Below are 24,934 nucleotides of genomic sequence, written 5' to 3'. Positions count from 1 at the left end.
TACCTAAGAAAATAGTGTGATCAATTTGATCTTTAAAACCCACTTTTAAAATCACTGAAATAAAACTCAACATTTAAACAGTAGTTCATTAGTTCATGTCTTTTATTAACCAATATACAATCACTTGTCTTCTGGTTTGTTGAAACAATAGGTCAGACAACATTTGCCACAATAATGTCTGTCAAAGTGGCTGGCCATAAAAACTCCAGCACCACATTCATCTGAAGGGCACTCCCGACGAAGGCGACTGATTTTGCCATTCTCATCCACCTAAAAAGCATAAACTTGCTGTTAAGATAATCTTACAACATACTGTGAAGTCTAGCTTAAATGACTCAAAGTATTTAACCTTTTAATCACACAACAGTGATATTTCTTAGTACTTACAAACCGAAGCACCCCAAATTCTCACCAATAATTACTACAAGAAAAAAGTTCAGAGTTTTTAAAGCCCAGCCTTGCAAGAAGTGGACAGAGTTAAGACCTGAACCCAGATCTGACTTCAAAATCAGAAACTTAGTTTGGAATAAAGTACCTAGAGGTAAACCCCATTATATAGAGCTTATTCAAATACCAAACAGGAAAAAACCCCGAACTTTTATATTAAAGAGTTTGAAACCAGAGATAAATTATTATCTTTAATAATTTGGCTCACCTTATAGTATTTCAGGACAGCCAACTTAACCTTCTTTCTCTTATGCTTGTTCTTCTTGGGAGTGGTGTAAGACTTCTTCTTCCTTTTCTTAGCACCACCACGAAGTCTCAACACAAGATGAAGAGTGGACTCCTGTTATTGAACAGAGAACAAAACAGCCTTTAAAAATGGTTACATTAATGCTACTGCTCCGTGAACCAGCATCATGCACATTCTAACTGGATATGACAGGAAGTACACCCACACATGGGGGAGTCAGAAAAAAAGAGGTATCTGATTCCTATGTAAACTCTTAGTTCATAGACAGATTAAGGAACACATTAAATTACACCATGGGATGCAATATGCAAAATCTAAAACGTAGAAGACTATAGCAGCACTTCTCAAATGTTGGTGTATCAATCACCTGGGAATCTGCTAATCTAATGCTATTCTCCCCACTTTTTGAGTATTAGTCAAAATTTCCAAATTAAGATACAAATATTCATACTTAAGGGACTTCCCTGGTGGCGCAGTGGTTAAGAATCCACCTGCCAATGCAGGGGACACGGGTTCAAGCCCTGGTCCAGGATGATCCCACACGCCGCAGAGCAACTAAGCACGTGGCCAAAACTACTGAGCCTGTGCTCTAGAGCCCGCGAGCCACAATTTCTGAGCCCGTACGCCACAACTACTGAAGCCTGTATGCCTGGAGCCCATGCTCCGCAACAAGAGAAGCCACCGCAATGAGAAGCCCGCGCATCGCAACGAAGAGTAGCCCCCTCTCGCCGCAACTAGAGAAAGCCAACGTAGCACAACAAAGACCCAACACAGGCAAAAATAAAAAAATAAATTATACTTAAAGGGCTGCTTTCCTCCAAACAAACCTTTTGAATATTGTAGTCAGACAAAGTACGTCCATCTTCCAGTTGCTTGCCAGCAAAGATCAGTCTTTGCTGGTCAGGAGGAATTCCTAATGGGAAAGAAGTTGAACAAACAAATTAAGTGACTGCAAAACAAGCATATCTGCTCAAGATTTATAATCTTGAATCAAATAAATGGTACTAACATCCATCAGTGAGTTCTTACTACAGGGAAAGTATAATTGTAAATGTTTAAACGGTTTATCTCATTTAATCCTAATACATGTTAACCACTTTACAAATAAGTATACATGTGTAAATTAACTAACACGTCCAAAATCACACACGTGAAAAGTACTACAGCTTGGCTCCACGCTGATGAACGTCTGTCTACTGTGTTATTCCAAATGCATTTTTGTCAGTCTGACCTCTTCCCACCCCACAAAGAGCAGGTATGTCTAGCGCCTGACAGGGCCTCTGCAGGTTAGTTTTTCTGAATCAGAAAATGTTAACTTGCCTTCCTTGTCCTGGATCTTGGCCTTTACGTTTTCTATTGTATCCGAGGGTTCGACCTAGAAGTTTTGAAGTGCAAACGTATAGGTAACACAATCAGGAACTAGAGTAATCGCTCCATTCCGTTGGAAGGTCATCAGGGAGCCGAGGCGGTGGGGGCTGAAACCTACCTAGTAGAGCCCTTGGCTCACGCAGCTGGAGACAGGCTCCCCGGCGCGCACGCTCCCTCCCCCAGCCCCGGGCGGCGGCGGCCGGGCCACACGTGCTCGCGCCCACCTGCGGGGGGCGCTACCCTCCCGCCTTGCGACCCCGGCAGCGGCTACCTGGCGGGAACCACCAGATGCAACAGATTCGGACTTTAGGCATCGGAAACCTGCCCTAATCCCCAGCTCAGTTATTACGGCCAAGTTTTAGAACCCAGGTTAAGAAACGTATTCTAAGGCGGAAAGCAGCGCGCGTGCCGAAACCCGCCTCAGGTCCCCCTCCTTCACGCCGCGACTTCTCCCACCGCCTGGCCCGTACCTCGAGAGTGATGGTCTTCCCCGTCAGGGTCTTCACGAAAATCTGCATATTGGCGGCGGTGCCACCTGAGGGTGAGGAAAAGGAGGAAACGGTGAGGTTGGGGACAGAGGAGGTGCGACAGCAGGCCGCGGGCCGCAGAACAGCCCAGAGTACACACTCACCGCAGATGGCGGATCCGAAAAGAAGGGCGTCGTGCCGGCCCACGGGCTTTCCCGGGGCCCCCGCAGAGGCCCCGCCTCCTAGGCAGCCACGTCAAGTGCCTGAGTGCTGTCGCAGCGGCTGTCCAGCCACGTGCCAGACCAGGTCGTGACCTCATTTCTCCTTCCGGTAGCCTGGCTTATTTCTCACTTTAGCTTTCAGAACGCTCTTGAAATAGCAGATTTAAGCAACTTAAAAATGTCTTTAAAAGAATTTTCCACCGTAGTTGACGTGGCTAAGAGGGTCTTTAAAAGTGGGTGGGGTTGAGGGGGCCTCATGAGGAAAACGGAGGAAATGGAAGTGTCTTCTGGGAATTGTAGTTTTCCGCTGCTTTCTTTTCTCTAGGACTACTCGTCCCAAGATGCAGTTCCACAGCCCTGGGCTCCCTAGTTACTATCGCTTAACCCTGGCGTCGGGCTTTGGAGGAAGGGGTTAAGGTGAGGAGGGAGCAAGGGTGAAGCGCAGTAATGGTTTCGGGGAAGGTGGAAACGGGTCGGAAGTGACTAGGAGGGAAGGTTAAGAGGTTGGGGAAGAGTGGGGGACCGAAAGTGTCATCACCCACTTACTGAGGCGTGAGGGGCGGATGTTCAGCGATCTACCACCAGACGCTCCCCTGGGCCTTCAAGGGAAGGGCACACCTGTGGCCACTCCAGGCAAGCTGAAAGATAGGTGGTATCCTCAAAACCGCTTGTCCGTCCTTGTCTCGGCCTGTACCCCCTCCCCGCCTTCAACCCCGGATGTTCTCCTAGTTTAAGGAAGATTCTGTCTTATATGTCACTACGCAGTGTGAAACGGTTTAATATGTTGAAAATCTCTGGAGTTTTCAAATTTTCAAATGAGGCCACATGGGAAGGAAACCCGCGGAAAGGTTTATTTATTGTAGAATTTCCAAGTTTGGAGTTGGGAGTTGTGGTGAAAGTCCTAAGAGGAAGTTTTTGGATTATGGGTGGGGGGCTGTCCTGGCAAGGCGGGCGAGTTAACTCCCTTCCCCTGGCCTTTCGCCGCTGCGCAACCACAGAATCCTGTGCGTGCACCTTCCTAATGTCTTCTCTCTTTATCTCTCTGTGCCCTCCTCTCTGCATCTCCATCCCCAAATTCAGGTTCCTTAATTTTCTCTGTCCCCAGTTTTTTTCTAACCCACCTTCACTTTTGCCTCCAACGTATAAAAAGCAAAAATGATTATGTCATTAATGCTACTTCACCTTCAAGATAAAATCCAAATTCCTTAGTGTGATAGCCTCTGCCTTCCTTACAGCCTCGTCTGCCAAACCCATTACTCACTTATCACTGAGCTAATTGAAGTTCCTGACAAGCTCTTTCATGCTTTGGCACTTCTGAAGAAAACGTTTCTTCTCTGTGGAACGCTCTCCTACCATATTCTGCCGGCTAATCTCCACCTTTACAAAAAAAACTCCTCGAAAGAGTTGTCTATACTCATTGTCTCTAATTCTTTTCCTTCCATTGACTGAACCCACTCCTATCAGGCTTCTGTCTCCACCATTCCAGTGGAATAGCTCTTGTAGTTACTGATCACCTCCGTGTTGTGAAATTCAATGGTCATTTAATCTTATTTGACGTATCAGCGGCATTTGACACAGATGATCATTTCTTTCCTCTTTGAAACACTTTCTTCACCCGACTTCCATCTCTCTTCTTCCATCTCCCTGGATGCTCTTTTCCAGGCTGTTTTGTTGCTTCCTCTGTATCTACCAGGCCTCTAAACTTTGGAGTGCCCCCAATGCCCAGTCCTTGGACCTCTGCTTTGTTGACATTTCCCAGATCATTTTCCATTCTGTTTCATAACTTTTAAATGTCATTTATATGCATATAACTTATAAACTTATTTCTCACTCAGACTCACCTGAACTTCAACATGTCTAATAGGGAGGCCCAAACTCCTGATCTTATGAAATTGATATTCCCATCTCATAAATGGCAATTTCATCTTTTCAATCGCTGAGGCCAAAAATTTTATGGTCATCCTTGACTGTTCTCTCATACCCACATCGAATCCCTCAGCACATCTTGGTTTTACTTTTAATGTATATGCAGAACACTTCGCACCGTCTCTGCTACCACTCTGATTCAAGCCACCGTTATCTTTTGTCTGGACTATTGTAGTAGCCTCCCAGTAGCTCTTCTGGCTTTGACTCTTGTCTTCACAGAGCAGCAAGAGCAATTCTTTGAAAATGAAAGTCAGTTGTCATTCTTCTGCCCACAGCTCTCCAATGGCTTTCATCTCTCTCTGAGTTAAGCCTAAGTTCCTATAAGCAAGGCTGTCACTCCCACACTGGAATGACTGGAGGCCACAGTTCAGCTCATTGTTCCTTTTGCCACGTCTTCCCAGAGAAAGGAGCATCTTTTTCTAACCTGCACAAAGGTGCCCCATGGGCTGGTAGTGCTCCTACCTTTAAGGCCCTATATTCTACGTGATCTGGCAGCTACCTCTCTGGCCTCATCTTTCTTCTCTCCTTTTCTCATTCTCTTCTAGTCTTCTTGGCCTTCTTGCTGGCAGATATGCTATCCTGCCTTGAGGCCTTTGGACTTGCATCTCTCTCTGCCTCAACCACTCTCCTCCCAGGAATCTACATTACCTGCTTTTTTCAGGTTTCTGAAATGTCACCTTATCAGTGAGGGCTATTCTCTTTCCTGACTTAATGCCTTATGTAAAATGGCACCCTCCCACCTTTCTTACTCTCTATACCCCTTTCCTTCTTTTATTTTTCCCCATACAACTTACCCCCATCTGTTATACTGTTTTTTACTCCTGTGTCTTCTGTCTCATTACTTGAATGTAACCTCTGGGAAGTTAGGGACTTTGTTTTGTTTAGTACTATATCTCTAGTGCCTAGAATAGCGGCAGACACACAGTAGGTCCCCCCCCCAACATATATATATTTTTTTGCGGTACGCGGGCCTCTCACTGTTGTGGCCTCTCTCGTTGCGGAGCACAGGCTCCGGATGCGCAGGCTCAGCGGCCATGGCTCACGGGCCCAGCTGCTCCACGGCATGTGGGATCTTCCCGGACTGGGGCACGAACCCGTGCAGGCGGAGTCTCAACCACTGCGCCACCAGGGAAGCACCCCCCCCCAATATTTATTGAATAAATAAATGCAGCACAGATTAAGCATTGTCCTGGATGTTGTTTCATGAGATGTTTTCCCTAATATTTCCCTGCCCTCTCCCACAGACTAGTGAGGTGCCCCTCTGGGCTTTTGTAGCCCGTTGTGCCCACTGGTCACACTGCCTTCTCTGCTCTGTGGCAGAGGTTCATTTAACTAGAATCAATACTTGTCTAGGAGCCCTTGTGACTTGTTTCCTCTGTATCCCTAAGTGTCTAATTTGAATGAGTGAGTACAAGGTAATCTGAGTTGTTCTGTGTAACTCAGTGGCATTTTGTAGATGCTGAGAAACAATCACTTTAGCTGTGTTCGGATTTGAGGGCACAAGTCATGTCTTCTGAGCAGACCAGATTATTGCTCAGTGATTACTGATTAATAATCAACTTTCTTTTTTTGGGGGGGTGGGGTGGGTGGCGACATCATGTGCTCTGCTAGAAACTGTATTATGCACTGGAATGCATATGGGTGGGGAAGGAAGATGGGGAATGAGAACATTTTGGTTCCTGATCTTATCAAATTTAGAGCCTACTGAGAGAGGTAGAGAATATAACCAGAATTCTGAGTAATAATATCATGATAGAGGAAGTGCACAGTACATGGGAGAACACAGCAGTGGCACTTGATCAAATTTAAGGGAATCCAGGGCAGCTTTCCTGGAGCTGTATAGGCTGAGATCTGAAAAATAAAGCCAAGTAAATGAGAGTGGAAGTACTGTGTGTATCTTATGGAGGAGAGGTGAGGATGCGGGAAGGGAATGCAGGGATGGGGAGAGAATTATGCAAGACCCTCAGGTAAGAGAGCAAGTTTATAGGAGCGTATGGGGGTTATGAGGAGGACAGGGACATGAAAAGACTAGATTTGGTCAGAGAAAAAGTCCCTGGTTCCTATAGGGCATTCATAGACTAAGGAAAGGAACTTCGATTTTATCCTAAGGGTAATAGGAAGCCACTGGTGTTCAGATGTGACCACCCATTCCCCAGTGATCACACCCATTCCTTCCTCCTTTGACTTTTATCTTTTACTATCTGAAATTACTTTTTTTTTTTTTTTCCATCTGCGCTGCTCGGCTTGCAAAATCTTAGTTCCCCGACCTGGGATTGAACTGGGTCCACGGCAATGAAAGCGCTGAGCCCTAACCCCTGGACGGCCAGGGAATTCCCGGAAATTACATTATTTATAGTCTGTCTCCCTTAATAGATTGTAAGCTATCAAGGAACCAGGGACTTTATATTATTTATAACTGTATTATGCACTGGAGTGCATATGGGTGGGGAAGGATAATGGGGAATGCTGAATCTCTAGCTATAAAACAATGCCTGGCACTTAATAGACACTCAGTAAATATTGGTTGAATGAATGAATAAAAAAATTGATTTCTTATTTAGGAAAACTGTTGATCCATTTATGGATTATTGCTTTGTTGGAACTACTTTATGTTCACTTATAATTGATTTCTCATTATCCAGTTCATCAATATAAAGATAAATTAGGTCTTTTTTTTTTTTTTTTTTTTTTGTACACGGGCCTCTCACTGTTGTGGCCTCTCCCGTTTTGGAGCACAGTCTCCGGATGCGCAGGCTCAGCAGCCATGGCTCACGGGCCCAGCCGCTCCGCGGCATGTGGGATCTTCCCGGACCAGGGCACGAACCCGTGTCCCCTGCATCGGCAGGCGGACTCTCAACCACTGCACCACCAGGGAAGCCCTAGATCAATATTTGACTTAATTTATTTTAAGCTTTAGATTAATTGATGGTCTTTTTCTTTCAGGCTTATAAAAGTTTTGGCTTTGTTGCAAAAGCAAGTCAAGACTTTTCTCTGGTGAACAGGTGTGCAGGCTGTGACATATGTCTGTCCAAGAAATAAATAAACATGCAGTTCTCCCTCCTATCATTAGTAGAAGTGACAAGGAATTTTTGGAAAGAATGCAAAGATACATAATTACAGAAACTGAAAGAGTGGGCTGTAATGAGGAAGGACCTGCTGATGAATATTACATCATATACCGAAACGTTTTTGATAAGGTATCATAATGCTTTAAGACAACAGATTTTTTATGTAGTAGAAATGGTCTATCTTGACACCTAATATTCCTGCCTTAGTAACACCACTGCTTGTTTGACTACATTCCATTTGTCAGTTTTGAGAAGTTCATCCAATTTGTCAGAAAGGGATGAATGGGGAAAATGCAATGCTGGATTTATATTACTAGACAGTTAATGAGAGTTTCAGTTATTGTAGCTTAAGTGCAGGCTATCAGTTTTTGAGCAACAACCTAGCTGTGCCCTCTGATATCACTTTGACCTTCCATCTCAAATCATTATCTGATTTGTTAGGAATTGGGCTGTAAGCATGAACCTGGTAGTTCTTTGTTGTTTTGGGTTGGTTTGTGGTATAATTAAAATCTTCGTTTAGATTTGATCTAGCATATTAAATTGAGACTCCTTGTAGATTAGAGGTCTAGATAGGCATGGTAAACAAGGGGTTTAACTGCACTGAATGTTGGAAATATGGAGGTAAGAAAATGCTGTGGCTTTATGTAACATTTGATTTTGCTTTTCAAGGTTCTAGAAATACCTGCTTTTCCTTAACAACAATTGCAATATGGCCACCGATCCTCATTTTTTTATCTCACTTTTTTTTTTTACCCACGTAAGATGCCCTGACAGTCAAATCAGTGAAGTCAGCACTCTTTCCTCCTTACCTAGAAGAAATTATTACTTATGTGAAGACTTCTGTAAACTATTGGTCTCTGAGTAAAACAGCCATAGGCAAAATAGGAACTCAGTGTTTTGTTTAAATTTTAAACATTACACACTGAGTCTTATTTCTCCTCTAAATAAAAATATAGTGCCTCACTCTAAGGAAAAGTGAACACAAAGTAGTGATATATACCTACAAGTGGAATTAAGAAAATTGATGCTTATCCATAAAAGTATAAAATGGAAAAAATCTTTTCTTCCTTTTAAGTCATCTGGAAAATCTGTCTTTTGGAACTGGTACACTGGCAGATTAGCTTCATTTTATAAGTTGTTATGATCAATGAAATTGTTTTGGTGTTTTAGTCATTAAGGAATGTATTAGGTGAATATTTAAAGGTACTGAAGGTAGTGTATTGAATAGGTTTTATAAATATCAAGAATCATGCTGAGACTCTACTTGTGTGAAATCAGCAAAGGAAAGTTATCATAATTGTAACATACTTATCTTTGCATGTCTAAATGCTAACACTTGTCAGAAGTTTTCTTCCATGAAGAGCTCTCTGCTTTAAATTAGTATAGTTATAGTGACGTCATTTTGGAGGAGCTTTGGTAAATTTAATTCTTAGAGAAGAGACATGGGATTAAATAAAAGATAATTTCTGTATCTTTAGTCCTTTTCTCCCTACCCCCCAGGATTTCCATTTGGACTGTTTGTACATTGTACAGTTATAAATGGTACATTTGTACATTGTGAAGTATCCTATTCTTCAGTACTGAGAGGGGATCTGAAATAGAAATCATTTGGTACTTAGAGAAACTTTTATTCTAGCTTCTCAATAAGATAATCTGCCTGTCCATTTTCATGTTATTCCAACACATTTGATTGTTAATAAACTATTAATGCCTGCCTTCTCTAATCTTCCTTCTCGGAAGGATCTGGTTGGGTAAAAGATGAAAGTGTCAGCTTGCATCTCTGAGTACTTAGAACCAGAGAACAAATACCAAATTCTGTTTAAAATCAAAGATAGAGGATTTGGCCTAGAGAACCATGCCTAAATCAAAGCAAGGAGGACCTGAGGCTGTGTAACAAGAGTTGAGGGTACGTTGCAGAGAGAGCCAAGGACTTAGTAAGCAAAGGACTTAGTAAGCAAAGAAAACCAAAGCTAGGAAGAGTGAGCTTCAACAGATAAGGGTGAATTATGGAGGTAATTGGACTCCAGAAAGTGACTGGCCTTTTGCATCCTGGTAGCGTGTTGTACAAATAGTGTATATTCGTGTGTAGGGGCTGAGGTGGAATGGATACCATTCCTCCTCTCCCTCAGATCCCTATACCTGGTAAGGATGGCTCTGTTTTGGGGGGAGTTAATGGAAACCTTAATACCGGAGTCTGAAACTTGAATCCCTAGAGGCCAAGAAGGTCATATAAAAGAGTTAAGTGTACTGGCTTTAACAGAATAAGGAATCATGGGGACAGTGGTAAAATGAAAAAACAATCCAATCTAAAGCTCCAGCTGATTACTGCCATTAAGGAATGGGGGTTCCACATTGGTAGATTTTTCAGTTTTCAAGAGAACCTGAAAATTTGGGTTTGGGGTGAAATTTCCTAAATTTTAAAATATTTTGTAGACCAAGCAAAACTGTTCTACCTCTGGCATACAAGTTTCCCTCCTTTACTTTAATGCATTTTCTGTGCATTCTTAAAGATTCCTATGGGTGTTCTGAAATCTATTTCTTCTAGCAAAACCATATGGGAGCTGATCATGATGTTACTACAAGTCTGTTTTCTATCCATCAACATATCTGAGTTGTTTTGAATTGTTGCAGCACCTCATAGAGGCTTGTGGAATAGAGGATGGCCAGGAACCGTGGGGTATTTAATTTGGAAGACCACAGATTAATGACCTCTATTTTATTGAAAGTTGCTGGGTGGCAGTCCTTTGGGTGGTTAGGTAGTATGGTCATGTCAAAAAGATGACCAATATCTCCCATTCAGATATCCTTTCCTGGTGCTTGGCATTGAGCAATTATCTCCTTATACCATTTTTTTTTGGCCGCATGGCTTGCGGGATCTCAGTTCCTCTACCAGGGATTGAACCCAGATCATGGCAGTGAAAGCATCGAATCCTAACCACTAGACCACCAGGGAACTCCCCTCCTTATACAATTTCTTGATAGACCAGATGTCTACCTGGATAATTTTTTCTAGGTATTTTCTAGCTAACAGTGTGGTATACCAGAGACTAGAGATATAGTAAAGGTAGAAAGCCTAATTGTATCTTTCAGAGAAAACTGTGGATTGATCACATCTATTCTTTATATGCCTTGACACCTTCCAAAATCCTTGTGAGCAGAATTTGGCAACCATAAATTATTTTTAATTTTTTTTGTTTTTTAACTTCTTTAAAGTGCTCCTTAGTTATTATTGTTTCTTTGTATGGGTAATGCCTACACAAGATTAACCAGGAAAAAAAAAAAAAAGAAAAGAAAAGTAAAAGAACCAATAAGAGTATACAGTGGAAAGTCTGGTCCTTCTCATCTTAGACCCTACTTCCCTTTCCTTCTCTGTAGGTTTCTGTTTTCTTCTATTAACAATCCAGAGATATTATGTAGGTTTCCTTCTCTGTAAGTTTCTGTTTTCCTTTCCTTCTCTGTAGGTTTCCATTCTCTTCCATTATCCTTCCAGAGATACTATGTACTTAAACACCATTGTAAACCATGAATGTAAGGTATGAAGGGTTTTCTCCAGTTGCACTTGACATTTTGGGATTAGAAATGCAGTTTGGAATTGAGAGTATTGATCAGCTAGTTGGAGCAGATGGGTTAGAAAAACAGGGAAGAGAAAGGAGTCCAGGATTTTAAGGTCTGAATGAAGTCCTTCAGAGACTAGACTTGGAGGTAATGACGGACGATATGTAATGGTATTTAAGAGATCCAGAATTGAGATAATTAGATCTGGTATTGGTTTTATCTGACCTCATATAATGTATGTGTTAATTCCTAGTAGAGCAAAAAACATGGTTTTTTTTCTCTCTCTCATATTTAAGCTCACAGGATTGTAATGATTCACAAAGAGCATATATTCAGTAACAATTAACTGTCTTTAATAGTGGTATTTGCATATGAATGCAAGCTCAAATTTGTAAAATTTTAGATTTATAATTGCCCATCATGTTTCATTAAAAAAAATCTATAATCTGTATTTGCAAGTCTTTTGATCCATAGTCTTCTAGAAAAAAATCATATTTTAGGTAATAGAGTATGTCACTGCATACAAATCCATTCTTACTTCAATCAAAAAAGAATACGATGCCTTTATTGAGACAATAAAGAAAAGCCAGAGAACTGCATTTCATCTTCATGGAAAACTTAAAGTTTTGGCAGGAGAGCCCACAGCATTGGTATATCATAGGAAAAGAATAACTCAACTTAAAGCAAAGTAAGTATATTAGTAAGTAGCCCAAAGGTGATAATTGTTACTTTGTTATATTAACTAGCCATTGTAACTATAACCAGTGGTTCTTACTCTTTTTCAATTTCAATTTTATTTTAAAGCCATGTTTTTATGTTACCCTTCTTATTGAAATTACTATATTTTTACTTGAAAAATAATACTAATTCTGTTTGAGAATTTTATAATATCTCTTAGGATAATTGGAGGCACATTGTAGTATCATAAAATGAGGGATACAGATAATTGCTCCAGGTGATTTCTTGCATGGAAGGTTTAATAGTACAATTTCATGATTACCATCTGAAATAGAGCACTTAATGCTCTGATGCACAAAGATAAATAACCTACTGGGAGAGGATAAAATGCTCATTCTTGCTAAGTAGTCTCAGATTTTCAGTGTTCCATTTGGTAATTGATGGGTAAATTATTATAGATAATTTCAAGTCAACCTGGAAAATTATGTAAAATTTGACCTCCACTTCTGGTAATGTGGCTTGCTAGATGTTGGGATAGATCTTCCTATTGGGAAAATATGCTACATAAGATGGTAAAGAAATTTTTTTCCAAAAGTAACAGGAAGCTGACAGGGCAGTGACAGAAATATTAGGGCAAAATCATAACAGAAGACAAAAGATAGAGAAGCACTAAAACTTCTTTGACCCTGAAAGCATTTATTAAAACTAGTGACCATAAGCTTTAGTTTTTAGTCTGTGGCACAGGGGTACAAAAGACAGAGCCCAGGATCTATCTGCCCAAGGGGTGTAATCTACTGGGAAATCCTCCCCATATAAAGCCGGGATGATAAAGGGCTACACCCTTGAAGAATGAACAAGAGGTAAACTGCTCCACCTTTGAGGACTGCATGGAAAATTGCCTTCTGCTTAGCAGACTGCTAGCAGATCCAGGGCTTATTTTGGGGGTGATGAAATGTTCTGGAACTAGAAATGGTAGTATTTGCACAGCTCTTTGAATATGCTAAAATTCACTGAATTGTATACTTTACAAGGGTGAATTTTAAGGTATATGAACTATATTTCCATAAAGCTATTATAAAAAAACCATGGAGGACAGAGTGAGAAAGTTATATTATTATGTCTAATCACAACTCAAAGAGAAGAGAATATGGGACAGAGACAATATTTGAAGAGAATATGGCTGAGAATTTTCTAGAACTGGTGAAAGATATCAATTCACAGATTCTGGAAGACCAAAGAATCCCATTGTAAGTAATAAGAAATACTCAACTAGATTTACTGTAGTGAAATTGTCAAAGATAAAGAGATCATAAAAGTAGCTGTGGATAGGAGCAATTACTGGATACCTTCTCATCCATGTTGTAGCATGTATTGGAGCTTAATTCCTTTTTATAGCTGAATAATATTCCATTGTTTGTATGTACCATATTTCATCTACTTATCAGTTGATGGGTACTTGAGTTTTTTCCACCTTTGGCTATTGTGACTTGTGCCACCATGAACATTCATGTACAAGTATCTGTCTGAGTCCCTGCTTTCAATTTTTTCGAAAGTCTGTTTACTTTTAACATGTCTTTCTTCCTAAAGCATAACTATTTGGATGAAAGCCAAGGATATTTTATTTCCACATTCCCTCTTTCATAAATACTGCAAGCTCCTACTCTGAGCCATCTGTAGTTACCAAGAACTCTATATAGTAATCAGACTTAGGTAGCGGTTATCTACTGACAAACTTGTTTTTAATTTACCAAAACTCTTGTAACATTTATGTAGCTAACTGATTTTAATCTATTATTTCCTCCCTGGGCCAAAATATTGGTGATAAACTAGGAAGTAAATTTCAAATAATGCTTAAAAGAAGGTTTTATTTACTTCTTGGTCTTTAAAACCTCCATTTCTGGATGAACTCAGTTTTATCTCAAGATGCTATCATTCCTCTAGCTCTAGAATCAAAATTAATAGAGTAGGCTGAATAATGGTCCCCAAAGAAATAGGTGCTAATCCTGGAAATGTTACTTTGTTTGGAAAAAGGATCTTTGCAGATATGATTACATTAAGGATCTTGAGCTAGGGAGATTATCTTGGATTATGCAGGTGGGTCCAAAATACCATCACAAGTGTCCTTATACAGAGAGGTAGAGGGAGCATTGACACAGACACAAGGGGAAAAAGCATCATTACCTCGGAGGCAGAGATTGAAGTGATGCAGCCACAGAAGGCCGGCAGCCCTTGGAAGCTGGAGGAGGCAAGGAATGGATGCTCCCCTAGAGCTTCTAGAGGAAGCACAATCCTAAAAACACAAATTTTGGCCCACTGATACTAATACTGGACTTCTGGCCTCCAGAACTGTGAAAGAATAGATTTCTGCTGTTTTAAGCCACCAAGTTTGTGGTGATTTGTTATAGCAGCAACAGGAAACTAATACAATTACTTAACAAAAATAATTTTTAAATTGCAAAGGTAATTTTCAACTAAAGGGAATAGACATAGTACTTTGCGGCTAGATTATTATGTTTAATACTTACAAATTTCCAATAAGGTTACGAATCATAGGCAGTATAAGATTTTATTGATGCTTTGAAAGAAAATTGTTCCTCACTTGTGAGGTTAGTTAGCTTCCTAGGCATTCTTTTGTAAACTTCTGTCTACGTTCATAACGGTACAAAATGATAATTAGCCAAATTAAAGTAATAATTTAACCTGTTTTACTTTGAATTGTATGATTAAATAATTCGTTGAAAGAAACATAAAAAAGCCTTTCTGTTTTTCAGGATGAGGCTTATTGAAAATAATTCCTCAAAGATTCAATTGCAAATAGATGAAATGAAACAACTTAGGGCAGAGTATGACACAAAAGAACAATGTTGTATTTGCTGCAAAGATCCTTCAAAACCTATTCCAGGTACAGTATTTTGTTTAAAATATTTGAGAGAAATTCCAACTGTTTCCAGTTACACAAATTAATATATATGTGTTACCATGTATATATCTTCCAAGTATATCGGGACTTTAGCCAGACTTTACAAACAGCTTTAGTCTGGCCTCTAGGTACATACAAGGGAATGAGAAAACTTAACAACCCTAAACGATTGAAAGAGTTCCAGTCTGGCTGGATTATATAAAGTATAGTACAGTGGCTCTTAAAGTGTGATTCCTACATCAACATCAGCATTACCTGGGAACCTGTTAGAAATGCAAATTTTTTTGTCCTGCTGCAGATTTACTCTGTCAGAAATTCCAGGGATGGGAGTCGGGGTCGGGTGGTGGAGCCCAGCAGTCAGTGTTTTAACAAGTTCTCCAGGTTATTCTGATGCATTTTATAGTTTGAGAACCCATGAAATATGTGAAAAAACTGTGGTACGTAAAGTTATGGTGAATATTGTTGATTCACATTGATGTCAGCATTCACTGGTTCCTCATTTTCAGCCAAGCCACATTTTAAGAAATTGGAGTATATCCTGGAATTCCTCCAGAATATTGAGAGATTTGTATGATGAATGGATACAGGAATTGCAAATATACATCCTGGAGTAAAGAAAGACTTTGAGAATAGATAACTGCATTCAAAACTTTTCAAAATTCCAACTAGTGTTTATCCAGAGGCAGAATCAATAAGTGGAAATTTTAGGAAGTCAGATTTGGTTTCAATGGAAGAAGCTATGTCTTGAGATAATAGGCTACCCCACACCAGAGGATTTTAACTGAGGTTGAATGATCATCCTATGATTGATTGAAGCAGGGACTAGATTCACTTTCAAGTATAAAATTATGACTAGCAGACTACAAATAAGATACATATGAATAAGTACAAAATAGCTGACAAATTGATTAAATGCTGAAGGGATACAGGGTGTAAGGGAATGACTGAAATTGATTAGGGTTAATCCAGGGGGGTTTCTTGAAGAGAATTTTGAGATGTGCCTTTAAAGGCAACAATTGGTCTGAATGAGAATGAAAGTCATTTGAAGTGTGTGTGTATGTGGGGGGCAGTTATGAATAATGAATAGAGGGGACAATGACCGAGGGAGAAAGGACTGAAGATTTGGCAGGCATTTATAAACTTTGCATTGGAGAGAATAAACAGATTACCCTGGGGTTAGTTGTAGTAGACTAATGGAAAGTTTGGTTAGGGAAAAATCATTGAACAGGAATCCTGAATTATTAGGCAAAAGTTCTTGGTGTTACTGAATAAGACTGATATTTAGGGGTTTGCAAGATGTGGTGATGCGGTCCTGAAAATTTTTTTTCTTAAAATGCTAAGGTTTGGACCATCAGTCTTCACTAAGTCTTCATTGATGATTTGTTTAGAACTACCAGCCATTTAGAAATGTATGCTAATTCTGTTTATGTTCAATAATCTTCAAGTTCATGCTACAATTTCTTAATTATTTCTTAACATAGCCAACCATCTGACCTATTTTGCTAAGACTTGCTGTTTGAGCACAAGAGTCCCACATGTGGCTTGGCTTGTTTGATTTGTTCCCTTTTCCCTTAGGCATGACTCTCCAAGAATCTGTCAGTTTAGATGCTCTCACTAAATACTTGAAACATCTTGAAGATAAATATGCAGAAATTGAGCAACTTATGTCAAAAAAATATTTACCAGCTCAGAGGAAGGCAGATTTAGATGAGGAAATGATTGTGGTATTAGAACGGCGAGATTTAGCTGAAAATCTGAACAATGAATTACAGTTCCGGTATGAAAGTTGAATATATACTTTTTACAGTTTGAAGCTTTTATTTGTGTTTATTTTAAGATTCCACTATTTGATTTTAGGTTCAGTATATTGTTAATGTTTTTTATCTTTATAGTCATCAAAGACTGCAGATTATTTCACAGGCACTTACTTTGTGGGTAAAATCTGATATGAGCAGATCATTTCAAGACTTCATGGAGCACATTGAGAAAAATAAAGATTTACACGGTAGAGGATCTATATTTATTAATTAACATGAATAATGGAAAACAGTTTTTTTCTCCAGAAAGCTAAAGAATGGGGATTTTCCTAGGCTGAGTTTAAAGAAACTAAAAATGTACTTACTTCTGTTAGGTCTCTGTTACCCTGTGGGCTTCTTCCTTCAACAGCTGACAAATAATTGGTAAAGAGTAGACTTGGTTAGCCAAGGAGAGAATACCTGAAAATAAGGAAGAAAGGGATGGGGAAGCTACTCAGTTTAGGAAGAGGTTGGTGCTATTAGAAACTATAGCATTAAGTTGTTGGTATTAAACATTTATATGTTTGTTATTTTCTATTGATTGATAACCTTAAATATCATCCAGTGGTGCTTTCAATATTTACAGGTGAACAAGGCATTGTTGAGGAACTACTTGAAGATGACCCAGGCAAGGCAAAAGAAGCTGAAATTTTGCTATACTACGTTGAAAGGCAAATATTTAAAAAGCTTTTTGATTTTCCTTGTTAAGATATTATAGCATTTATTTAATATTTATTTAAAGATATTAAATGTTTCACATTTATGTTGCATCTTTTTGAGTTGTAGTCTCTAGGTTTTGTATTTTAAAATTCTACTCTAGTAGACAAATTAGAAAATAAGCTAGAATTTAAAAAAATAGATTCTTTGTGGAAAAAATACCAGATTGATGGTCTAGGAGATTTTTCAGAGGTTATAGGTGGATTGTAGTGTTAAGTTTTATTTATATTTTTATATTTTATATTTTTTTATGACCTTGTGTTAGATTATCCTAGCCAATTTAGTTCTTTTTTTCTCATTATTTCCATACTATGACATATTAGGAAGGCATATTTCCCCCTAATACTTATTAAATTATTATATATATTTTATAGTAGAGGGTTAGAGATCTAAGACTTTATTCTTTAAGAGGTTAATTCATACGCTATGAGGCCAGTATGTAGTGAATATATGTAATATTCCTAGTCTTCTATGTTAAATAGTTTTCAGCTGTTGATTTGCTTGTTGATATGGTACAAAAAAGGGGTAAAGATCATTTTGAGGAGCACCAAAGCCTGGATTATTTCCTTACACCTCTAAGTCTATCAGCTTCAGATACGAGAGAAAAACCCTGGTTGAGGTTAAAAGTTTTATGTAATTTGCTTAATGTTACTTTGGTGTTTTTCTCCTCTGCGGTTCCACATTCATTTGCAACACTCTTTAAATCCTGTTTGCCATAGTTTTTTTTACATCTTTATTGGAGTATAATTGCTTTACAATGGTGTGTTAATTTCTGCTTTATAACAAAGTGAATCAGTTATACATATACATATGTTCCCATATCTCTTCCCTCTTGCGTCTCCCTCCCTCCCACCCTCCCTATCCCACCCCTCTAGGTGGTCACAAAGCACCGAGCTGATCTCCTTGTGCTGTGCGGCTGCTTTCCACTAGCTATGTGTTTTACATTTGGTAGTGTATATATGTCCATGCCACTCTCTTGCTTTGTCACAGCTCACCCTTCCCCCTCCCCATATCCTCAAGTCCGTTCTCCAGTGGATCTGTGTCTTTATTCCTGTCTTACCCCTAGGTTCTTCATGACATTTTTTTTTCTTAAATTCCATATATATGTGTTAGCATGCGGTATTTGTCTTTCTCTTTCTGACTTACTTCACTCTGTATGACAGACTCTAGGTCTATCCACCTCATTACAAATAGCTCAATTTCGTTTCTTTTTATGGCTGAGTAATATTCCATTGTATATATGTGCCACATCTTCTTTATCCATTCATCCGATGATGGGCACTTAGGTTGTTTCCATCTCCGGGCTATTGTAAATAGAGCCGCAATGAACATTTTGGTACATGACTCTTTTTGAATTTTGGTTTTCTCAGGGTATATGCCCAGTAGTGGGATTGCTGGGTCATATGGTGGTTCTAGTTGTAGTTTTTTAAGGAACCTCCATACTGTTCTCCATAGTGGCTGAACCAATTCACATTCCCACCAGCAGTGCAAGAGTGTTCGCTGCTTTTCTCCACACCCTCTCCAGCATTTATTGTTTCTAGATTTTTTGATGATGGCCATTCTGACTGGTGTGAGATGATACCTCATTGTAGTTTTGATTTGCATTTCTCTAGTGATTAATGATGTTGAGCATTCTTTCATGTGTTTGTTGGGAGTCTGTATATCTTATTTGGAAAACTGTCTATTTAGGTCTTCTGCCCATTTTTGGATTGGGTTGTTTGTTTTTTTGTTATTGAGCTGCATGAGCTGCTTATAAATTTTGGAGATTAATCCGTTGTCAGTTGCTTCATTTGCAAATATTTTCTCCCATTCTGAGGGTTGTCTTTTGGTCTCGTTTATTGTTTCCTTTGCTGTGCAAAAGCTTTTAAGTTTCATTAGGTCCCCTTTTTTTTTTTTTTTTTATTTCCATTTCTCTAGGAGGTGGGTCAAAAAGGATCTTGCTGTGATTTATGTCATAGAGTGTTCTGCCTGTATATTCCTCTAATATTTTGATAGTTTCTGTCCTTACATTTAGGTCTTTAATCCATTTTGAGCTTATTTTTGTGTATGGTGTTAGGGAGTGATCTAATCTCATACTTTTACATGTACCTGTCCAGTTTTCCCAGGACCACTTATTGAAGAGGCTGTCTTTTCTCCACTATACATTCCTGCCTCCTTTATCAAAGATAAGGTGACCATATGTGCGTGGGTTTATCTCTGGGCCTTCCATGCTGTTCCATTGATCTATATTTCTGTTTTTGTGCCAGTACCATACTGTCTTGATTACTGTAGCTTTGTAATATAGTCTGAAGTCAGAGAGCCTGATTCCCCCAGCTCTGTTTTTCGTTCTCAAGATTGCTTTGGCTATTCGGGGTCTTTTGTGTTTCCATACAAATTGTGAAATTTTTTGTTCTAGCTCAGTGAAAAATGCCAGTGGTGGTTTGATATGGATTGCATTGAATCTGTAGATTGCTTTGGGTAGTACTGTCATTTTCACAATGTTGATTCTTCCAATCCAAGAACATGGTATATCTCTCCATCTATTTGTATCATCTTTAATTTCTTTCATCAGTGTCTTATAATTTTCTGCATACAGGTCTTTTGTCTCCTTAGGTAGGTTTATTCCTAGATATTTTATTCTTTTTGGTGCAATGGTAAATGGGAGTGTTTTCTTGATTTCACTTGCAGATTTTTCATCATTAGTGTATAGGAATGCAAGCGATTTCTGTGCATTAATTTTGTATCCTGCTACTTTACCAAATTCATTGATTAGCTCTAGTAGTTTTCTGGTAGCATCTTTAGGATTCTCTATGTATAGTATCATGTCATCTGCAAACAGTGACAGCTTTACTTCATTTCTGATTTGGATTCCTTTTATTTCCTTTTCTTCTCTGATTGCTGTGGCTAACAGTTCCAAAACTATGTTGAATAAGAGCGGTGAGAGTGGGCAACCTTGTCTTGTTCCTGATCTTAGTGGAAATGCTTTCAGTTTTTCACCATTGAGGATGATTTTGGCTGTGGGTTTGTCATATATGGCCTTTATTATGTTGCGGAAAGTTTCCTCTATGCCTACTTTCTGCAGGGTTTTAATCATAAATGGGTGTTGATATTTGTCAAAAGCTTTCTCTGCATCTATTGAGATGATCATATGGTTTTTCTCCTTCAATTTGTTAATATGGTGTATCACGTTGATTGATTTGCATATATTGAAGAATCCTTACATTCCTGGAATAAACCCCACTTGATCATGGTGTATGATCCTTTTAATGTGCTGTTGGATTCTTTTTGCTAGTATTTTATTGAGGATTTTTGCGTCTATGTTCATCAGTGATATTGGCCTGTAGTTTTCTTTCTTTGTCTGGTTTTGGTATCAGGGTGATGGTGGCCTCGTAGAATGAGTTTGGGAGTGTTCCTCCCTCTGCTATATTTTGGAAGAGTTTGAGAAGGATAGGTGTTAGCTCTTCTCTAAATGTTTGATAGAATTCGCTTGTGAAGCCATCTGGTCCTAGGCTTTTGCTTGTTGGAAGATTTTTAATCACAGTTTCAATTTCAGTGCTTGTGATTGGTCTGTTCATATTTTCTATTTCTTCCTGATTCAGTCTTGGCAAGTTGTGCATTGCTAAGAATTTGTCTATTTCTTCCAGGTTGTCCTATTATTGGCATAGAGTTGCTTGTAGTAATCTCTCATGATCTTTTGTATTTCTGCAGTGTCAGTTGTTACTTCTGCTTTTTCATTTCTAATTCTATTGATTTGAGTCTTCTCCCTTTTACTCTTGGTGAGTCTGGCTAATGGTTTATCAATTTTGTTTATCTTCTCAAAGAACAAGATTTTAGTTTTATTGATCTTTGCTATTGTTCCCTTCATTTCTTTTTCATTTATTTCTGATCTGATTTTTATGATTTCTTTCCTTCTGCTAACTTTGGGTTTTTTTTTGTTCTTCTTTCTCTAATTGCTTTAGGTGCAAGGTTAGGTTGTTTATTCGAGATGTTTCCTGTTTCTTAAGGTAGGATTGTATTGCTATAAACTTCCCTCTTAGAACTGCTTTTCCTGCATCCCATAGGTTTTGGGTCTTCGTGTCGCCATTGTCATTTGTTTCTAGGTATTTTTTTATTTCCTCTTTGATTTCTTCAGTGATCACTTCGTTATTAAGTAGTGTATTGTTTAGCCTCCATGTGTTTGTATTTTATACAGATCTTTTCCTGTAATTGATATCTAGTCTTATAGCGTTGTGGTCGGAACAGATACTTGATACAATTTCAATTTTCTTAAATTTACCAAGGATTGATTTGTGACCCAAGATATGATCTATCCTGGAGAATGTTTCATGAGCACTTGAGGAAAATGTGTATTCTGTTGTTTTTGGATGGAATGTCCTATAAATATCAATTAAGTCCATTTTGTTTAATGTGTCATTTAAAGGTTGTGTTTCCTTATTTATTTTCATTTTTGGATGATATGTCCGTTGGTGAAAGTGGGGTGTTAAAGTCTTCCTACTATGAATGTGTTACTGTCGATTTCCCCTTTTATGGCTGTTAGTATTTGCCTTATGTATTGAGGTGCTCCTATGTTGGGTGCATAAATATTTACAATTGTTATATCTTCTTCTTGGATCAATCCCTTGATCATTATGTAGTGTCCGTCTTTGTCTCTTTTAATAGTCTTTATTTTAAAGTCTATTTTTTCTGATATGAGGATTGCTACTCCAGCTTTCTTTTGGTTTCCATTTGCATGTAATATCTTTTTCCATCCCCTTACTTTCAGTCTGTATGTGTCTCTAGGTGTGAAGTGGGTCTCTTGTAGACAGCATATAGATGTGTCTTGTTTTTGTATCCATTCAGCCAGTCTGTGTCTTTTAGTGGGAGCATTTAATCCATTTACATTTAAGGTAATTACCGATATGTATGTTCCTATTCCCATTTTCTTAATTGTTTTGGGTTCGTTATTGTAGGTCTTTTCCTTCCCTTGTGTTTCTTGCCTAGAGAAGTTCCTTTAGCATTTGTTGTAAAGCTGGTTTGGTGGTGCTGAACTCTCTTAGCTTTTGCTTGTCTGTGAAGGTTTTAATTTCTCCATCAAATCTGAATGAGATCCTTGCTGGGTAGAGTAATCTTGGTTGCAGGTTTTTCTCCTTCATCACTTTAAATATGTCCTGCCAGTCCCTTCTGGCTTGCAGAGTTTCTCCTGAAAGATCAGCTGTTAACCTTATGGGGATTCCCTTGTGTGTTATTTGTTGTTTTTCCCTTGATGCTTTTAATATGTTTTCTTTGTATTTAATTTTTGACAGTTTGATTAATATGTGTCTTGGCGTATTTCTCCTTGGATTTACCCTGTATGGGACTCTCTGTGCTTCCTGGACTTGATTAACTATTTCCTTTCCCATATTAGGGAAGTTTTCAACTAGAATCTCTTCAAATATTTTCTCAGTCCCTTTCTTTTTCTCTTCTTCTTCTGGAACCCCTATAATTCGAATGTTGGTGCATTTAATGTTGTCCCAGAGGTCTCTGAGACTGTCCTCAGTTCTTTTCATTCTTTTTTTCTTTATTCTGCTCTGCAGTAGTTATTTCCACTATTTTATCTTCCAGGTCACTTATCCGTTCTTCTGCCTCAGTTATTCTGCTATTGATCCCATCTAGAGTATTTTTAATTTCATTTATTGTGTTGTTCATCATTGCTTGTTTCATCTTTAGTTCTTCTAGGTCCTTGTTAAATATTTCTTGCATTTTGTCTATTCTACTTCCAAGATTTTGGATCATATTTACTATCATTATTCTGAATTCTTTTTCAGGTAGACTGCCTATTTCATCTTCATTTGTTAGGTCTGGTGGGTTTGTATCTTCCTCCTTCATCTGCTGTGTGTTTTTCTGTGTTCTCATTTTGCTTATCTTACTGTGTTTGAGGTCTCCTTTTTGCAGGCTGCAGGTTCGTAGTTCCCATTATTTTTGGTGTCTGTCCCCAGTGGCTAAAGTTGGTTCAGTGGGTTGTGTAGGCTTCCTGGTGGAGGGGACTAGTGCCTGTGTTCTGGTGGATGAGACTGGATCTTGTCATTCTGGTGTTCAGGTCCACATCTGGTGGTGTGTTTTGGGGTGTCTGTGGCCTTATTATGATTTTGGGCAGCCTCTCTGCTAATGGGTGGGGTTGTGTTCCTGTCTTGCTAGTTGTTTGGCATAGGGTATCCAGCACTGTAGCTTGCTGGTCATTGAGTGAAGCTGGGTGCTGGTGTTGAGATGGAGATCTCTGAGAGATTTTCGCCGTTTGATATTATGTGGAGCTGGGAGGTCTCTTGTGGACCAGTGTCCTGAAGTTGGCTCTCCCACCTCAGAGGCACAGCACTGACTCCTGGCTGCACCACAAGAGCCTTTCATCCACACGGCTTAGAATAAAAGGGAGAAGAAAGAAAGAAAGGAAGGAAGAAAGGAAGAAAGAAAGAAAGAAAAGAGAGAGAGAGAGAGGGAGGGAGGGAGAGAGGGAGGGAGGAGGAAAGAAAGAAAGAAAGGAGGGAGGGAGGAGGAAGGAAGAAGGAAGGAAAGAAGATAAAATAAAATAAAATAAAGTAAGATAAAATAAAATAAAGTTATTAAAATTAAAAATAATTATTAAGAAAAAAATTTTTTAAAAAAGAAAAGAAATGGACAGGCAGAACGCTAGGACAAATGGTAAAAGCAAAGCTATACAGACAAAATCACACACAGAAGCATACACATACACACTCAGAAAGAGAAAAAGGGGAAAAAAAAAAAATATATATATATATATATTGCTGCTCCCAAAGTCCACCTCCTCAATTTGGGATGATTCGTTGTCTATTCAGGTATTCCACAGATGCAGGGTACATCATGTTGATTGTGGAGGTTTAATCCGCTGCTCCTGAGGCTGCTGTGAGAGATTTCCCTTTCTCTTCTTTGTTCACACAGCTCCTGGGGCTCAGCTTTGGATTTGGTCCTGCCTCTACGTGTAGGTCGCCTGAGGGCGTCTGTTCTTCGCTCAGACTGGACGGGGTTAAAGGAGCAGCTGACTCTGGGGCTCTGGCTGACTCAGGCCGGGGGGAGGGAGGGGTGCGGATGCGGGGCGAGCCTGACGTTGCAGCAGCCTGAGGCGCGCCGTGCGTTCTCTTGGGGAAGTTGTCCCTGGATCCCAGGACCCTGGCAGTGGCGGGCTGCACAGGCTCCCCGGAAGGGGGGTGTCCATACCTGTGCTTGCATATAGGCTTCTTGGTGGTGGCATCAGCAGCCTTAGCGTCTCATGCCCGTCTCTGGAGTCCGCGCTGTTAGCCCCGGCTCGCACCTGTCTCTGGAGCTCGTTTACGCAGTGCTCTTAATCCCCTCTCCTCGCGTACCAGGAAACAGAGGGAAGAAAAAGTCTCTTGCCTCTTCAGCAGGTCCAGAATTTTCTCCGGACTCCCTCCCGGCTAGCCGTGGCGCACTAACCCCTTTAGGCTGTGTTCACGCCGCCAGTCCTCTCCCTACGCTCTGACCGAAGCCCGAGCCTCAGCTCCCAGCCCCGCCCGCCCCAGCGGGTGAGCAGACAAGCCTCTCGAGCTGGTGAGTGCT

General features: G+C 39.6%; 2 protein-coding genes across 2 annotated transcripts in view; one reads left to right on the top strand and one right to left on the bottom strand.

The window, feature by feature from the left end:
- Positions 1 to 84: 84 nt before the first annotated feature.
- Positions 85 to 2,708, bottom strand: RPS27A (ribosomal protein S27a). Its single transcript, XM_082852284.1, has 5 exons — positions 2,533 to 2,708; positions 2,015 to 2,069; positions 1,522 to 1,607; positions 656 to 787; positions 85 to 270 (listed from the first exon to the last, which is right to left on the bottom strand). The coding sequence occupies exons 1-5, from the start codon at positions 2,578 to 2,580 to the stop codon at positions 121 to 123; spliced, it is 471 nt and encodes a 156-aa protein (XP_082708410.1). The 5' UTR covers positions 2,581 to 2,708; the 3' UTR covers positions 85 to 120.
- A 4,906-nt stretch (positions 2,709 to 7,614) lies between these two features.
- The window catches only part of CLHC1 (clathrin heavy chain linker domain containing 1), a 40,819-nt gene continuing 23,499 nt past the window's right edge, over positions 7,615 to 24,934 (top strand). The window contains exons 1-6 of the mRNA XM_082852285.1: positions 7,615 to 7,873; positions 11,800 to 11,987; positions 14,749 to 14,879; positions 16,473 to 16,674; positions 16,790 to 16,902; positions 17,280 to 17,364. Coding sequence (XP_082708411.1) covers positions 7,697 to 7,873; positions 11,800 to 11,987; positions 14,749 to 14,879; positions 16,473 to 16,674; positions 16,790 to 16,902; positions 17,280 to 17,364 — 896 coding nt within the window. The 5' untranslated portion in view covers positions 7,615 to 7,696. The remainder of the gene's footprint in view (positions 7,874 to 11,799; positions 11,988 to 14,748; positions 14,880 to 16,472; positions 16,675 to 16,789; positions 16,903 to 17,279; positions 17,365 to 24,934) is intronic.

Source organism: Leucopleurus acutus, assembly GCF_964270905.1.
Source record: "Leucopleurus acutus genome assembly, chromosome: 12".
In the NCBI taxonomy this organism is placed as follows: Eukaryota; Metazoa; Chordata; class Mammalia; order Artiodactyla; family Delphinidae; genus Leucopleurus; species Leucopleurus acutus.
Note: the sequence above shows the minus strand (reverse complement) of the source record. Positions and strands in the feature narration are given on the sequence as shown.